At 39.2% G+C, this 14,960-nt stretch overlaps 2 protein-coding genes across 3 annotated transcripts; both read left to right on the forward strand.

Moving 5' to 3' along the window:
• Positions 1 to 1,730: 1,730 nt before the first annotated feature.
• LOC108012713 (uncharacterized) lies at positions 1,731 to 3,171 on the forward strand. 2 transcript variants are annotated; one of them, XM_065868877.2, is made up of 2 exons: positions 1,731 to 1,858; positions 2,452 to 3,171. In XM_065868877.2, the coding sequence occupies exons 1-2, from the start codon at positions 1,777 to 1,779 to the stop codon at positions 3,033 to 3,035; spliced, it is 666 nt and encodes a 221-aa protein (XP_065724949.2). In that variant the 5' UTR covers positions 1,731 to 1,776; the 3' UTR covers positions 3,036 to 3,171. The 2 variants fall into 2 exon arrangements, with proteins under 2 accessions (XP_065724949.2, XP_016933634.3); XM_017078145.4 differs by having other exon boundaries at positions 1,794 to 1,926; positions 2,452 to 3,169.
• A 285-nt stretch (positions 3,172 to 3,456) lies between these two features.
• Positions 3,457 to 4,258, forward strand: sala (spalt-adjacent). The gene is made up of 2 exons (XM_017086792.4): positions 3,457 to 3,597; positions 3,660 to 4,258. Exons 1-2 carry the CDS (start codon positions 3,586 to 3,588, stop codon positions 4,173 to 4,175), a joined length of 528 nt encoding a protein of 175 aa, XP_016942281.3. The 5' UTR covers positions 3,457 to 3,585; the 3' UTR covers positions 4,176 to 4,258.
• The last annotated feature ends 10,702 nt before the right edge of the window (positions 4,259 to 14,960 follow it).

Here is a 14,960-nt window from a genome sequence, read left to right on the forward strand (position 1 = left end):
GCGATAATATTAAGCAATCAAAAACTGGGGCTTAGTAAATAAATCCAAATACATATTGTAAAACACTTCAATAATTTATACTAGTGGAAAATCCACCTGCTGCTGGGAAAACTGTCGACTGTATATGATGAAAAAGTTGTCACACGTGCGCTGAAGTTAAATGTAAACACACCTGGTAAAAAAGCCTCATCAGAAATTCACCGAAACTTTTCATAAGTTTGAAGAGCACTGGGGAAGATCGTGTTCGAGAAAAGGTTTTCCCCTGGGCTGGGTAAAATGTAAATATCGGTTGTAATGGCCCACGCCCCAGGAGGTGGAAAAATCAACTGGCCAGTAACTTTGGAGCCAACTTTGATGGCATCTTGCGAAAGTTGAAAGTGACTTAAGTGAAATTTCCACCTCGGGCGGCCCCTTTTCCTTGGGCTTCTGAGGGGTCACGCCATGAACATGAGTAAAAATTAAATTGATTTTCCGCGGACATTGTTCGGACCTGTGCTAAAGTTCGGTTCGCTTTTCTTTTTGGCCCTTCATGGTCTTTTGACAACCCTATGGATTTCGAAAAGGATTTTTTTGCTCGAATCCTTCAGGAAACTTCAGCTTAGCGAACTACTTCAACTTGCCTGTGTCGCATATTAAATTGGTGAGTAAATAGTTGGAAACCTTGTCCTATCCTGTATTTTATTGACTCACTTCATAAAGTTCTTTGCTTGAGTTGGTCACATCTGCCCAGCAAAATATTAACTGAAAGGCTTTCCTCATACCATCTACTAAATCCGCATTGCCGTTCCACTTGACTTAAGCGACAATTTCATTTCAATTAAATTATAATTATATCTTCAGTTTGGCCCCATCAAGTTTCAGTCAAACAAAAAGTACAATTTTCATTTTCACCTTTGCAAAAGACTAGGCGGGCGTTGATAATTCCCCAAAATTGTTTGACACTTCAAAGTCATTATGAAGATAGCAATCACCAACCCCGTTTCTCGGTCCGCTCAACTTTCCTCCAAGGGTCCTGACATTTCTTCACGGCCCGGCATTCACTCCAGCTCCCGTTTTTGAACCTCGGCAATCCTTCAGGTCCACCCCTCCCTCGTTCTTTTGCCACTTTACTCAATCCTAAGATGGGACTTGCCACGTCTGTCTACATACCTTCATACCCGCAGCGCTTTTTGATGTAATTTTGGCATAAGCCAAAAAATGTTTCCTTTCTCGAGATGTCTTTGTCTCCAATCCCCAGCCAGCGGTTTCCGAATGCGACACGCTCTGACAAATTCATCCGGGGAAAATGAAGAAAATGGCTGAAAATTAAATTTGGAATTAAAATTTTAGCGTTGCGCACATAACTTTATGCCCCCGGGTTTACTTTCCACTCAAAAGGGCTTCATTGCATAAGGACGTTTCCTCTTTGAATGCTGTTGGGACCGTAAATGTTATACGCCTTTTTAACGGACGTTTTTTTTTAACTTTTATTATAAAATTTCCAAATAATAATTCTTTTTAATATTATTTTAAAAGTCTTAAATGTTTTTTTAAAAGGTACTTTTTTGTTTAAATTAAAAAGAAAATTACTCAAAAAATTTTAAATCTAATTTTTTGGATTAAACCCAAAAACTAATCAATTTGTTTTAATAATTTGAACCACCACCATATTTTGAACTAGCATCTTTTTAACGTAAAATTATTTTACATGTTTTGTTAGTATTTTTGCGGCGATATGTTTTTGGCAATCGACTATTCTGCTGATCATGCTATCGGTTACTTAACTAAACGAATACTATGCGGCACCGTATTGTGAATGGCAGTTTATCAGCTGATCGCTTCTTTGTTGTTTTTAAAAATAAACAAAGGAGAAATTTGGGTAATGTTTCTCATTTTACGTTCTCTTTTATTTCGATTGAAAAATAATTCTTATTAAAGGAGAAAAATGTAAGGCATAATAAAAACATATAAATAATAATATAATATAATATAATTTGTGTTTCATATGTATAATGAAATATACATACATATGTACAGATTTGCATAAATAATTTAAATGTAAAACTTGTTTAAACTAATAATTTCAGTCAATAAAGTTTGTCATACATTGTAGGACTACTTACGAAAAAAATAGCGAAACATTTATTTGATTTATCTTATTTATTTTGACGTCAAAAGTTGATCATGATATAAATAAAAATTAATTTGTATATTTATACCCGTTGTTCTTAGAATATAAGGGTCAATATAAATATCATTAGTAACAGCAAGAATCAATATAATCAAAATCGAACTTCTTACTTTGACTTTTCAAAACGTGTTCATTGTTTTATTATAAAATTTGGTGGAATTCAGCCAGTTATCAGCTAATCCCATATATGTATTTGAAATATAGCTGGTGTGAGGTGACTCACTGACTTTATTATAAGCATTATATATGATAATAAGCATATTCTGAACATTTTATTATAGATCGTAAAAGCAATCTTCTGAGATTCGATCAAATGGGTTGTCGCCGGTTTTCTGGTGGAGGACACCACCCAGGAGGCGGTCCGCCTCCCCATCATCATCGTGGCGGTCATCGCAGAGGTAGACACTGTGGACATGGACATCACCCTCCACCACCCCATCATCCTCTTCCTCCACCCCACCATCGTCCACATGGCCATGGTGGTCACTTTTGGGATGGATGCGGTCCTTCTCCCCCTCCTCCTCCTCCTCCCCCGCCCCATTGCCCACCTCCTTGGGGATATCCTTATGGAGGTCATTATTGGCAGGGATACCCACCGCCGCCACCACCTCACCACCACCCACAACCTTCTGGACTTCCAGGTGGAGGGTGTCACTATTGCGGATGTCCAGGTGGCGGTCCACCTCAGAGTGGACATCCCGGGATCGAAACACCCCCTGGCGAAACCCCGAACAACGATCAACATGGTAACAATGCTTTCGGAAACACAGACAGCACACAAACCCCAAATCTTGATGTGGGAGTTCCTAGTAATGAGATACCCGGCAAGAATAAATACGAGATCATTGATCTTAGGAATCCATGATTCTAGCAAGATCATAAAATGCATTTAATAAGCTTAGTAAAATAAGTGTAAGCATGTCGTCAAAATGTATATAATATTAATTTTGGCAATGCTCAAATTTACACCCGAATAAATCGATTTTTAAGCTCACCGTACCCTTATAAATAATCCAGGTTTACTAACTATATCAATTGTGGTGTGGACTCTATTCTATTTAATTATTAGTTGTTTAATAAGTTATAATTTGTAGACATCCGCTGCCTTAGAAACCTAAACCCTTTTAACAAACTAGTTTTGAGGAGTTTCCAAATACCTGGCCTTACTTTATTTTATGTTTTCCCTGTTTAAAATGTATCTATCGTTATGACCAGACAGAACAGCGTTGTTGTGGGTATACATTTTCTTTTCAGGTAGAAAGTTAATACACAGTTTCCTTAAAACGCATATGGAATGGTATCCCATTTAAATCCATCAGGCAGGTAGCATTTTCCGTTACCTACCTGACTTTTCAGCTCTGGTATAAATATCTCTGATTTCTCGAAACTACTTCAGTACTAAAATATCTTCCACAATGAAAATACTGGTGCGTTGTCTTGCTGTGAAAAATTATTTTAAGGACTCACTTTTAAAATTCAAAACTTGTAGATTGCTCTAAGTGTGCTGGTGGTCACTGTTATCGCTCAAAATGCAAGGCAAGGAGGATTCGGTGGACTAGGTAGTCTGGGGACACAAGGAGGGTTTGGTGGACAAGGCGGCTTCGGAGGATTTGGTGGACAAGGAGTATTCGGAGGACTCGGCGGTCAAGCAGGATTTGGTGGTAATATAGGATTTGGTACGCAGTCAGGAATTGGTCAAGGAGGAGTACCTCCGAGTCAGGGCGGATATGCTGCACAAGGCCCACCAAATCGCTATGAACCCGGTTACGGAAGTGCTGTTGGTCCTGGTAATGTCCATGGAGGTAGTCCCGTTGAATCTGGCCATTTTCATGGAGGTAGTCCGGTTGGAGCTGGTAATTATTATGGAGGTAATCCAGTTAGACCTAGCGATTTTCACGAGGATCGTCTTGAACATCCGGAACATCATCGCGATCATCACCGCGAACATCATGAACATCGTGAACACCACGGACACCACGATCATCACGAGCATCACCGACATTAGCTCAAGGATTATTTTATAAAGATCTTGTACTCATGAGTAAACAATAATACTATTTTGATTAAAAAATATAGTTCATTTCTGAAGTGACTATTTTTACTCCTTTCTTTTCACAGATACATTTGATTCAAGTATCATACCTAAATAATATAGGAATAACGTCATCTTTTAAGTAGATTAAAGAAAAACCGTAATCCTTAAAGGTTATAAAATATTGGAAAATACCAAGTTTCGTTTTATAAAAGCGATTGCACTACTTTTTGTCTCCCATCATATTGGGATCCACACTTCCATCTCAAATTTCAGTATCTATAATGAAATAAGCGAGCCACATAAAAGTGGGATAAACAAGGAAACGGAACCCTTTATTCTGTCCATTTCGGACCAGTCTTCTATAAATTATTTCGCAGATAAAACATATAGTCCAGAGGCTGGGGGCCCAAACCCCATCTCAACTTTTGCAATCGGAGAAAAGGCTGCTGTCGACCGCTCCCCAGCGACATTTTCTGACCAACGCAACTGACAGAATTGAAAAATAAGCGACTCAGAGGGTAGGGGGTGGGGGGTGGTTTTTCAGGTGGTTGGGGGCTGAAGGTGAAAAATAAAAAATGGCGTCCAGTCGAGTGCTCAACCTCAAGATTTATAACGAAGGAAAAAAATAAGGGTAAGGGTAAAGGGTGGGAGAAAATAGCACACGTTAAAATAATGCAAAAGGTGAAGAAGACTAAAAAAATATGCGGGAAAAACACCCACACACTTGTGAAAAGAGCGAGAGGGAAAACCGCACACACACTGATGCACGCAACAGCGGAAATGGAAAGGATAAAATTAATTTTTCTCCTTTTTTGCCATTTACTTCACCTGCCGTCTTCTTCCCACTCGCGTTTTTCCTTCAAGGATAACAGAAAAGTGGCTCGGCGAAGGGGGTGTGTGAAAGTTGGTGGGTGAAAGTGGGTGGGTGGGTGAAAGTGGGTGGCGTCCAAAGGGTGACCCACCCGAGCGGCAACATTGCTGACGCTATCAAACACCACAAACACATTTAGTTTGTGGCGAATTTGTTTTTGCGTCGCTCACTTTTCTCACTGCTTCGTCTTCTAGCAATTTGCGCCATAAAAATGTGCAAAAAATTGCAACAAAAATAAAATCGGAATAAAAAAGCCATGAGGAGCCAGAAGAAACTTGCGGACAAATAAAAATGGCATAAAAATATTCAACTCACCTGAGAAGTGCGAAATGGGTCCCCAATACACCGTCAGAAATGTAAGTGAGGTAGCGTTTTAAAATTATATTGAAAAATGTAAAATTTACCTACTTGTCTTATCTGAAAAATGTTTCCTGTTGAAATCAAAAATTTTTACGGGTGTAAAAAACTTAGCCTAAGTTATGCTTATTCTCTCAATTAAAATTACCATAATCTAATTATGATACTTCCTTTAAGGTTATTTGGATTTCTGCCAACCTAAGAATATAAATATTTGGAAAATCTTCTTTGGATTTTATTTTTGTTGGACAGTCTGGATTTTTCTGTATCGGATCACGTTCACCAGTCCTTTTGAATGGGCGTGTCAGCGGCGAGACTTTCACGTAGCCACAAGATTCTTCCTTTTCTCTTCCTCCACCTCTGGACTACATAGTCTGTACTATAAAATATCTATAATAAATCCACTTTTTTTCTGGGAAAAAACTGAAAAACTCACCCGTCAAATAAAAAAGACAAAAAGGAGAGAGTTTAATACAAAAAGTCGTGCACATGTGAGGGGAAAAGGGCCGAATGTAGCCGTGTCCAGTTCAAAGGGAGTAAAAAGTGGAAACCAATAACGGCAATGGGGATGCAGGGGAGCTGGTAATCCGCTGAGGCAAGAATAAAAAGGAAACAAGGCAAACCGAGGCGAAGTGAAGCAATAAAAATGAAATGGGAGTACCGGAAATAGGAAGAGCAGCCTGTCAAATGGGAAATATTATGCCCCCCTTTGGATCAGATAACCAGATGAAAGTGGAAATGGGATGACCTCACCTAGAATACAGTCTGTTCTCTCCAACCCCTGGGAAATATTGCGCATACGCAATGTGCCGCAACGCCATTTGGGTGGGGAGTTATGAAAGTGACCGCAAAAATTATGAATATGTTTCCTCCTCTCGGCCAATCAAATGAACCCCGTTCTGCCAGCCAACCACAGGAAGGGCTTTGTGAACCTGCGCTTATTGCATAAAGTTATGTGTATATATCATAATCCATAACGTGCCATACACCCCCTCTGAAGACAAAAAGAAAAACCTACAAGGCTATGTTGTCGTTGGCTTCAAATTACAACCACAAACGGAAATGGGGGCGAAGGAGGGGGAATCAGCCCTTAAAAAGCAACCACCCACACGCACACCACCACATTTCGCTTAGGTCAACAATAGAGGGGGAAAAACCCAAAGGAAAGCGATTTTTGGGGGTGAAATACCAAGTGAGGCGGCAGCACCCTCAGTGCCACCCAATTATAACCGTATGGGTAAGTCTGTGCTTCGCTGGGTGGCATGGGTGGCCTATTTGAGCTGCTCGCTCTGTTATTGTTTCATTTTTCCCGTTTTCCCTTCGATTTTTCTTCTATTTATATATGTACGTGCCAGCGAGTATGTTTGTATTTATGTGGGATATAGCCAAGACTCGCAAGATACACGTACGCACAAGCGTTCGGGCAAAGTTACTGCGATACGTGCAACATCATAAAAGGACAAAACAATAACAATAAAAATCATATATACTCATAGCCCCTCACCACCCGCACATAAGACACACTCACAGCCCCCACCACCCCTTTTGTATGTACCTATGTGGGTTTATATAAACATAAACGAAAACCGTTAAGATATGAGTGTCCACAAGGAATACAGGCTCCCCTTACTACCCATCTTTAATGCTTTCCCCGATGTCAATGGTCAATTCCTCCTGTAATAAAAGACAAACATTACAAGAAATGTACTAAATTGTCTAAACATTTTTTATGTTGTCTTTATTGTGGTTATTTACGGTTTAAAATCATTGGAAATGCATTTTAAACTAATTTGAAGGGAAAATAATATAGAATACCAAATTTGTCAAATATATTTAAAGTTATATCATATATTAGACAATTGATTTGAGATCTGCAAGCCGAGACATAACTTGGGAAGTAAGTAAATGTTATATTTTTTAGATTTAGTCCTTTTTATTGGTAGTTAAATTTTGTATACTAGAGTTTTGCTTATATATTTTTTTAGAATAATAATAATATTTTTCTAGCATTTCACGTTCTTATACCTCCTATCTTGGTAATAAAGCAGTTTAAAGTGCTTTTATAAATACTACCCCAAATCCAATTGCTGAATAAAAGTCCGCAACAGATCACGGAGAGTCCCATCCTTCCCTTGGACTTTTCCATGTGGCATATGGCATGTCAGCGCCTCCCTGACTGGACCCCATTGATTTCCCTTAGCGGCATATAAAAACACATTAGACCGGCTAAGAACCTCATTTATGAAGAGAAGGAGAAATGAGGCCAGGGTAGAAGGGCAGTGCAGACCCAAGGATACGACGTTCGCTGTTTGGCTTGATAAAATGCGTTAAAACGAAAATTAAGCAACACAATTAATGGACTCGCTTTATCATACAATTTTAATGGCTCAAATAAATTGCCCAGAACTAGCCCGGCCAGCAGAGTGGCCCCTGACTGAATGTAGAGCACACACTCGCCCTCCCGTGAGTAGATGTAAAAGTTTCTGTATTTCTTTGTCTGAAAGAAACACATTCCCACAAATGGATATACCACATATCCAAACAAACATATTTATATATTTGAGTTGCTTTTATTTTGACGATTCAATTTAGTGCTAAGCTTAATTAGTTTCAGGTTGCTGTTCACAGCTTATTCCAGTTTTATATCCAAGCTGATCCAATGCATTCTAATGGAGTATTTTTGGGATGGATTATTCAAATGATTAATCACGGTCGTCCAAGACTTGTACAAATATTTGAAAACTTTTAAGCTCTTCACATTTTAAGACATATTATATTTCAGATTTTACATTGTTTTCAATTCAGTGTAACTATATCAATTTATTATTTATCAATCATTTATTATCTATCAATACTTAAAATCTATAAATTTTAGAGATCCTTATGTGCAAACTTTTATAATACTGTTTATTTAATTCTTTCCGGGTGGGAAAGTTCTTTAGAAATACAGAAAATAAATATAATCAAAATACCTTGGTTCCATTCTCTTTATATCCAAGTTATATATTGCACTTAGCGCAGAGCAACACCCAAGCTGTTGAAGTATGACATCATATTTTAGGGTCCACCATCCTCCGCTTCCCCCACTCATCGTTCTCCCCAAAAAGAAAACCACACGACATGGCCTAAGCCCGTACTGGCCAACATTGTTATAAAAGTGCAAACAAACATGGCCGGCAGGGGGAGTTGTAGGAGAAAATACCACCCAACCGAGCCGAAACCGAAGAGAATTTAGCTAAACTGGGCGGAGGCGAAGTGAAACGAGTCCACAGCTTGACCAGAACGAGGAGCCGGGATTCAGGAGCAGCGACCGCAGAAATATTCGACGAGGAAACGCGCAATTTTTTCTTAGCACCACCCACTAGAGATACGAAAGGTACAGTTCCCAACAACGTAGGATCCACATTTTTTATAACAAGTCATGTTACAAAGTACCAAACTTTGATAAAAACAGCCTGGAGCAAAGTTTATAAAAATAAAAACATATAATCTTATAAGATATATTTATTTTTAATGAGTTAACAAAGTTAGTATTTATTAAAAAATAGTATAGTCATTTTTAGTATTTTAATACCATTATTTTTTAACTTTAGTATGTCGCAAGTATGTATGTACAAGTCTGGTCAAAGTTGAATATATTTTAGAACAGGATATATATGTCACTTTTCAATACTGGTACCTAGAAGTGTACCCAAAGTCCACTATCTAAGTTCTTTCCAACACTGCGCAAGCGAGAAAGTTAGATTCTGGAGAGAGCGAGCCAGAAATGCGGGAAATTATGAAGCTGAAGACGTGGGAGGCTAACGGAGCAAGTGGGTGGGGTCAGTGGGTTGGTCAGTGGGTGGCTCAGCTGGTGGTCTGGTGTACAGGACACCGCCGACCTGAGCAAAGGACAACAGAATAACAAAAGGAAAAGCGACGCACACACACACTGGAAAAAATGAGAAACCGTGTGGTCCGCTGGCTCGGCAAAATAAATCGCCGGACATAAAGCCAGGCGAGTGCAAGCGAGATGGAAGAAGGGGCAGAAGAAGAAAGAGAGGCCAAGCTGAAGCTGCAAAGCTGACCAAGAAGGAAAGAGACGCAGCGAGCGCCAACAGGAATAAAAAATTGAATGAAATATTTTTATAACCACACACACACACACAAACCAAGCAAAGAGGAAATAGAGGGAAATATAGAGAAGGAGAGATGGAGAGAGATGGCGAACTGGGAGAGAAAGAGATGGGCAGCTGAAGGATATTGATGGGGCGCAACAGTAAAAGGGAACCCAAGGAAAAAAGAAACGCCAACTTGCTTATCAAATATGAAGGAACCGAAAGTGGGTCGAGGTTTTGGGTGGTGCGGCTGTGGGGCTGTGGGGCGTTGGTATCATAAAAGCCATGAGCTCACCTGGGGTAGTTGGGTCGAAAGTTTTATGGATGCCCACCGCCACGACAGGTGGTCAGAGCACGCCCACTGAGCCACCGCCCACCGCCCAACCACCCGTCTTTCACATATTTTTCTCCGCTTTTTTCCGTAGTCATAAAAACAGGGTGCAAGGAGGATCGAATGGGAGCTGGCACACGTGCGGATAATAAAAAATGTTTTACTTTTCAATCGACCAATAATATGGCGTTCAATGGACAGGCCAAACGTGCTAAACCCAAACAAAGGACCACCGTCCAACCCAAACTCGAAGAGCTTCGGGATGGGATACACACACACGTACGTAGTTCAATCATCGTTAAAAAGAATTTCATTTTGAAAAATGCCAGAACTTCAATAAATTATATTGCTTCTGGACCACAGAAAGGAAACTAGAGGGGCTGGTGGGGTCAGAGGTCGGGGTGACGGGTCGTGGACGAGGGATGTGGCCAGGGCCAGGTCCGCTATCATAACCACAATACAAAGAAACTGGGTGGGCAACAAACAAAAACGGAAAAAAGAAAGCATCCGCCGTGGGTATCCGTAAGATACTCGGGTGCGGACAGGTGAATCAGGTCATCGGGGGCGCTGGGAGTGGGTCCGAGGATGAGACCCGGAGCCAATGGCATTCTATAGCGTCAGCGTCTCCAGCTGCCCGCTCGATGGTTATTGGTTCGCGTTGCAGTAATATAATATACACACACCCACACAGACTCGGATATGTGAAATAAAAATTGTGAAGTGAAAGGAAAATGCGGAAAAACTGAGAAAAACTGAGGTGGAAGCCATAGAAAACTATTGGAAACGCGAGGACTGAGAGGGCAGATTTTAACTCAACTTTGTTGCAACGCGACATTTTTCTGCCATCGGGGTTAAGGGGGTGGTGGGTGAGTGGGTGGGCGAAAGTGGGTGGCCGCCATTGTCATAATGACGCGCATTCCTGTGCACTTGGCTGTGGATTGCAGGAGCTCTTTCTGCCTGCCCGCCTTTCGCTAATTAAGTCATGGGAAGTCCTCTTTTCAGACAACCAACACTGAAAAAAAGGGAAACCGAAGATTAAGAAAAGAAGAATTTAATTTTGTTTGGTGTCGTATAATTATTTAAGAATTCACACATTAAATAATCTTTTAATTACATATATATACATATATATATACAGTATTATAAAAGTAATTGAATTGTTTACTTTAAGTAACTAAATATATTTTTTAAGTAAGCATTTTCGTCAGTGCGCTTAATAACGAATCGCACCGGGAGTGTTCGCAAGGGATCTAAAAGTATTTAAAGCCGCAAAATTAAAAATTTAGTTTTACTTTGATAATAATACTACATAGAAGTCGGTTTGGGAAGTATTTTTCATAGCGAGGTGACGACTGCACCTTTAACAAACAAAAGTTCTGAAATCAAATCATGTGACGAAAAATGCTTTTACATTTTTGACTTTGTAAATACACTTTCTAAAATGTTTTCATTCTGCCCGCCTCAGCAAAATATTAAAGCTTTTCGCATACAAATGCATATTCTATTGCAGCGTGCCGAATGAGAAAATGTTCCAATACTCTAAATTTTCACTGTTTCACCTTCACCGCTGTTCTTCAATTTTGAAAGTTGTGGTATGCAGTCCTTCTAGTTTTTGCGATTCCTTACGATTGGTGGATCGGAACATCACTGTAGATTTTCATTTTTTCGTGTATATATTGTAGTCGCCTTCGGCCACCCTCCTGGAGCGCTTCGTCACTACGTCGAATGCCGTCCACAGTGATATTTCTTTGTCAAAAGTATGAGTTTTTATTTTTTGCAATAGTTGATTTCAATAATATTACCATTATCATTAATCATTTTAATACCGTTTTAAATAATCAACGGTATTTCCTTTATTAATATTAGATTTTGTTTAATTATTTTATTCTACATTGTGTTCAATGCCATTTAAACTCGATTCTGACAAACGGAGTAAGATTTACATAATGCAATCCATTCTTGGTTTTACCCATTTTTTAAATTTTGGATCGTTTTTCTTATATTTTGTTTGTTTACACAAAGGTATTTCATCGTGCTTGCCTTTGTAAGCCGGTGGCAAATGGAGTCTCGATGCTTTCCTAACAAGTTGGGCGCAGTTATAGTTGCATTCATGGCGAGTGCGAAAATTGTTTCGATTGCCCATACAGCCACCGTAGGTGAACACGACGCACTTGTTCATTGACTTGTGGTACGTCCATCGAGGAAGGCTGGAATCGCAGGGACCTCGATCCGCTATTGGCTGATCACAGGCCATCACTGTGTGGATAAAAAAAGCAAAAATATATTCATGACTTCGTGGCTGATCACTGTAAAATCGGTTTATTATTTGCTTATTAGACTGAGAACACATACATATGTATTGCAAGATGCTTACACCGATTTGTAAAAAAGATATCTTTTAATTATCCTCTTAAGTCAAATTGGGCTATATTTATTAGATAAACTCACAGATTGGAGCTCCGGACATAAAGGAGAGCCCACTAACAAAAAGAAGAAGTATCAGTGGTTTCATCTTTTCTTGGCAGAATATCTTATATTTGATCTAATTGTGTTTCTATTCCATTTTTTACGATTTGTTTCAACTGAATGGTGAGTTATGGAAATTTTATTAGTAGTTCACGGCATTTTAATGCTCTTCGTAGGAGCAATAGAGAGTGAAGCTTTAACAAAAAAACGTATATACTCGTATGTATATCAATATATCATATACATTTTGTTTGATTAAATAGCCTTTTAAAAATATTATGAACTTATAAAGAAACAGTGTTGATGAGCGGCTAATAGTTTTTCCTTGCAATTAAAATAGATTGTTACAACAAAAATTGTTGTCTAAATCTAAAAACGACCCGATATGAAGATAGCGTTCCAACCTAAATATTCCCCTTGTGATATGACGAGTGAAAATTTATCCGCTCCCCCTGAGGATGCGTGTGTAAATTCCCCACAAGCTAATCAGGCAAGCCTAACGAAATTTGCTAGGAAAATCCGTCAAAGTCACAGGCGTTTGCCCCGCGGCTTCCATCGCAGGCCATTAGCCTAAAAAAGCGCCCACACATGTCAGCCGAAAGTCCTCGAGGCGCACTCCGCCCGTTGTCATCGCTATCCACAGGAGTATCAGCATCATCATCATTTCAGAAGCCAGGAAACGCCAGAAAGTGTGCTGAGAAGCTGGATATTTTCGAGCCAAATCCGGAATTTTTTAGGCTCGTTGAGTATGAGTAGTATCGTAACATCTTCTACGAATTTAACATTTGACATTGAAATTCACTAACTTTTGACATCTTTGAAAGTGTTCCATGTTTTCAAAATCTAAAGAATTCGCGGTTTTAAATTATACATGAAGTAATCTATGGATTTATATAGTTGGGACACCAAAAATCGTGGTGTGGTTATCAGTTTCTCTAGAATATTTTAAATCAAAGCATAACAAATTGACTACATTTATGGTGTTATTAATTATTTAGTTTACTTTATTTTTACAGTTGATCTGATTTATTAATGTACTATTTTTTCAACATCTTTCAAGTAATATTCAACTTTTTAATACTTTTCTCACCCAAAAACCATTGCTAGCAACACTGGTACCAAAAAAGAATAGAAATCTGATACTTCCCCGAAAAGCGCGTCAAACTTTGGCAGCCTGGAGGGGAGTGGATTTCTAAAAAATGTGTTGCATGTTTATTTGAAAAATCGCTAAAGGATAACTAAAGGATTCCCCTAAGGGTATTTCGCAAGCTCGAGTGATTTGTTTGCGAATTTACATACATACGTACACACTGCGTACCCCAGAACTCCCAGGGTGTTTTCCAACTCGTTGAGCAGCTCCCCGATTTCTTTTCCTTTTTTCCCCCAACCCATACCACTCAATACGCCGCGGCAATAATTTTGCATAACGAATAAGTTGAATAAGTAAAAGTATCCAAATTGAATCAGTGCAAAATAGAATCCGCCCAGGGAGTGGAGCAAAGAGCCAGGTGGCGGTGTTAAGTGGCAAATTCAATTTCGCTGGCAGTTTACAGCTCCGAATTGACATTTATGAGACGCCATTTCTATGGAGGTTTTTGGACCGTGGGGTATATCGATTTCCAGCTACTTTCGAGGGCGGAGAAGGACGAGCAATCCCCACATGGCAGAGGCAGCATCATTAACTAACCTGCCCCGGAGTCGGTAAATAATGTAATTTATGAATTACAATTAAAAACGCGCCAAGGGCAGAGGACATAGAGCTAGGCCACATGTGTCCGCCCTTTTTGGGGTGCTTACCCTCGGCTATATTTGTCTGGCCATTTTTGTGCTTTGCTCATCAGTCCTGATCCTGCCCTGCTCCTGTCCCTGCCCCCTCCTCCACTGCCTGATACTGTAATAAAACTCCCCATTTGGTCATTTGGCAATTATCCCGATAAATTAGCAGCCGGACAATGGCACAGCAGCGTCGCATCGCCATCCAACCACCCACACTGACCCTCTACTTCGTCCTTAATTTTTGGGAAAATTAACAGGGGTTGCTAGCTCAAGTCTCTGAATTCAGCGATTTCGATTGTCTGGGCGATTTTATGCGGTTTAACCTTGCTATTTAAAGGGATTAAGCCTGTATGTAGGTTAGCACGGGTCAGAAAATTTTACAATTCACACTTGTGATATTTTTAATGTATCTTAGTCCTTACAAACTGCAATCGCAAATTGTATATGTTGTAGAATAAAGGGATATTACTGAGTGAGCAAGGTAGTGAACAAAAGCTTAAAAACATAACAATTTCAGATTTTCAGTTAAAAGCAGAGCTCCCGAAAAGTGTCCCCATTTTACTAGGTGTCAGAAAAAGATCAGTTACCTTAGGACCCTTAAGACCTTATAACTTAAAAGTTAAAACTGGTATTTAGTTTGATAATATTATAAATTTTTACCATTTTTAGTTAGTTTGATATTGCAATAAATTAATCTTAAGGGTAATCTCAGAAAATGAAATATTACGGCTAACAATATTATCCTATACTTAAATAAAATGAATATTAGTTCTTTAACAGAAAAAATTTTGTTTTAGCCATATTATCTTCTGGTTTTGTTGCTTATTGAATTATAATATTATAAAAACACAGTTTAT

The sequence above is a fragment of the Drosophila suzukii genome, chromosome 2L (genome assembly GCF_043229965.1).
Source record: "Drosophila suzukii chromosome 2L, CBGP_Dsuzu_IsoJpt1.0, whole genome shotgun sequence".
Taxonomy (NCBI): Eukaryota; Metazoa; Arthropoda; class Insecta; order Diptera; family Drosophilidae; genus Drosophila; species Drosophila suzukii.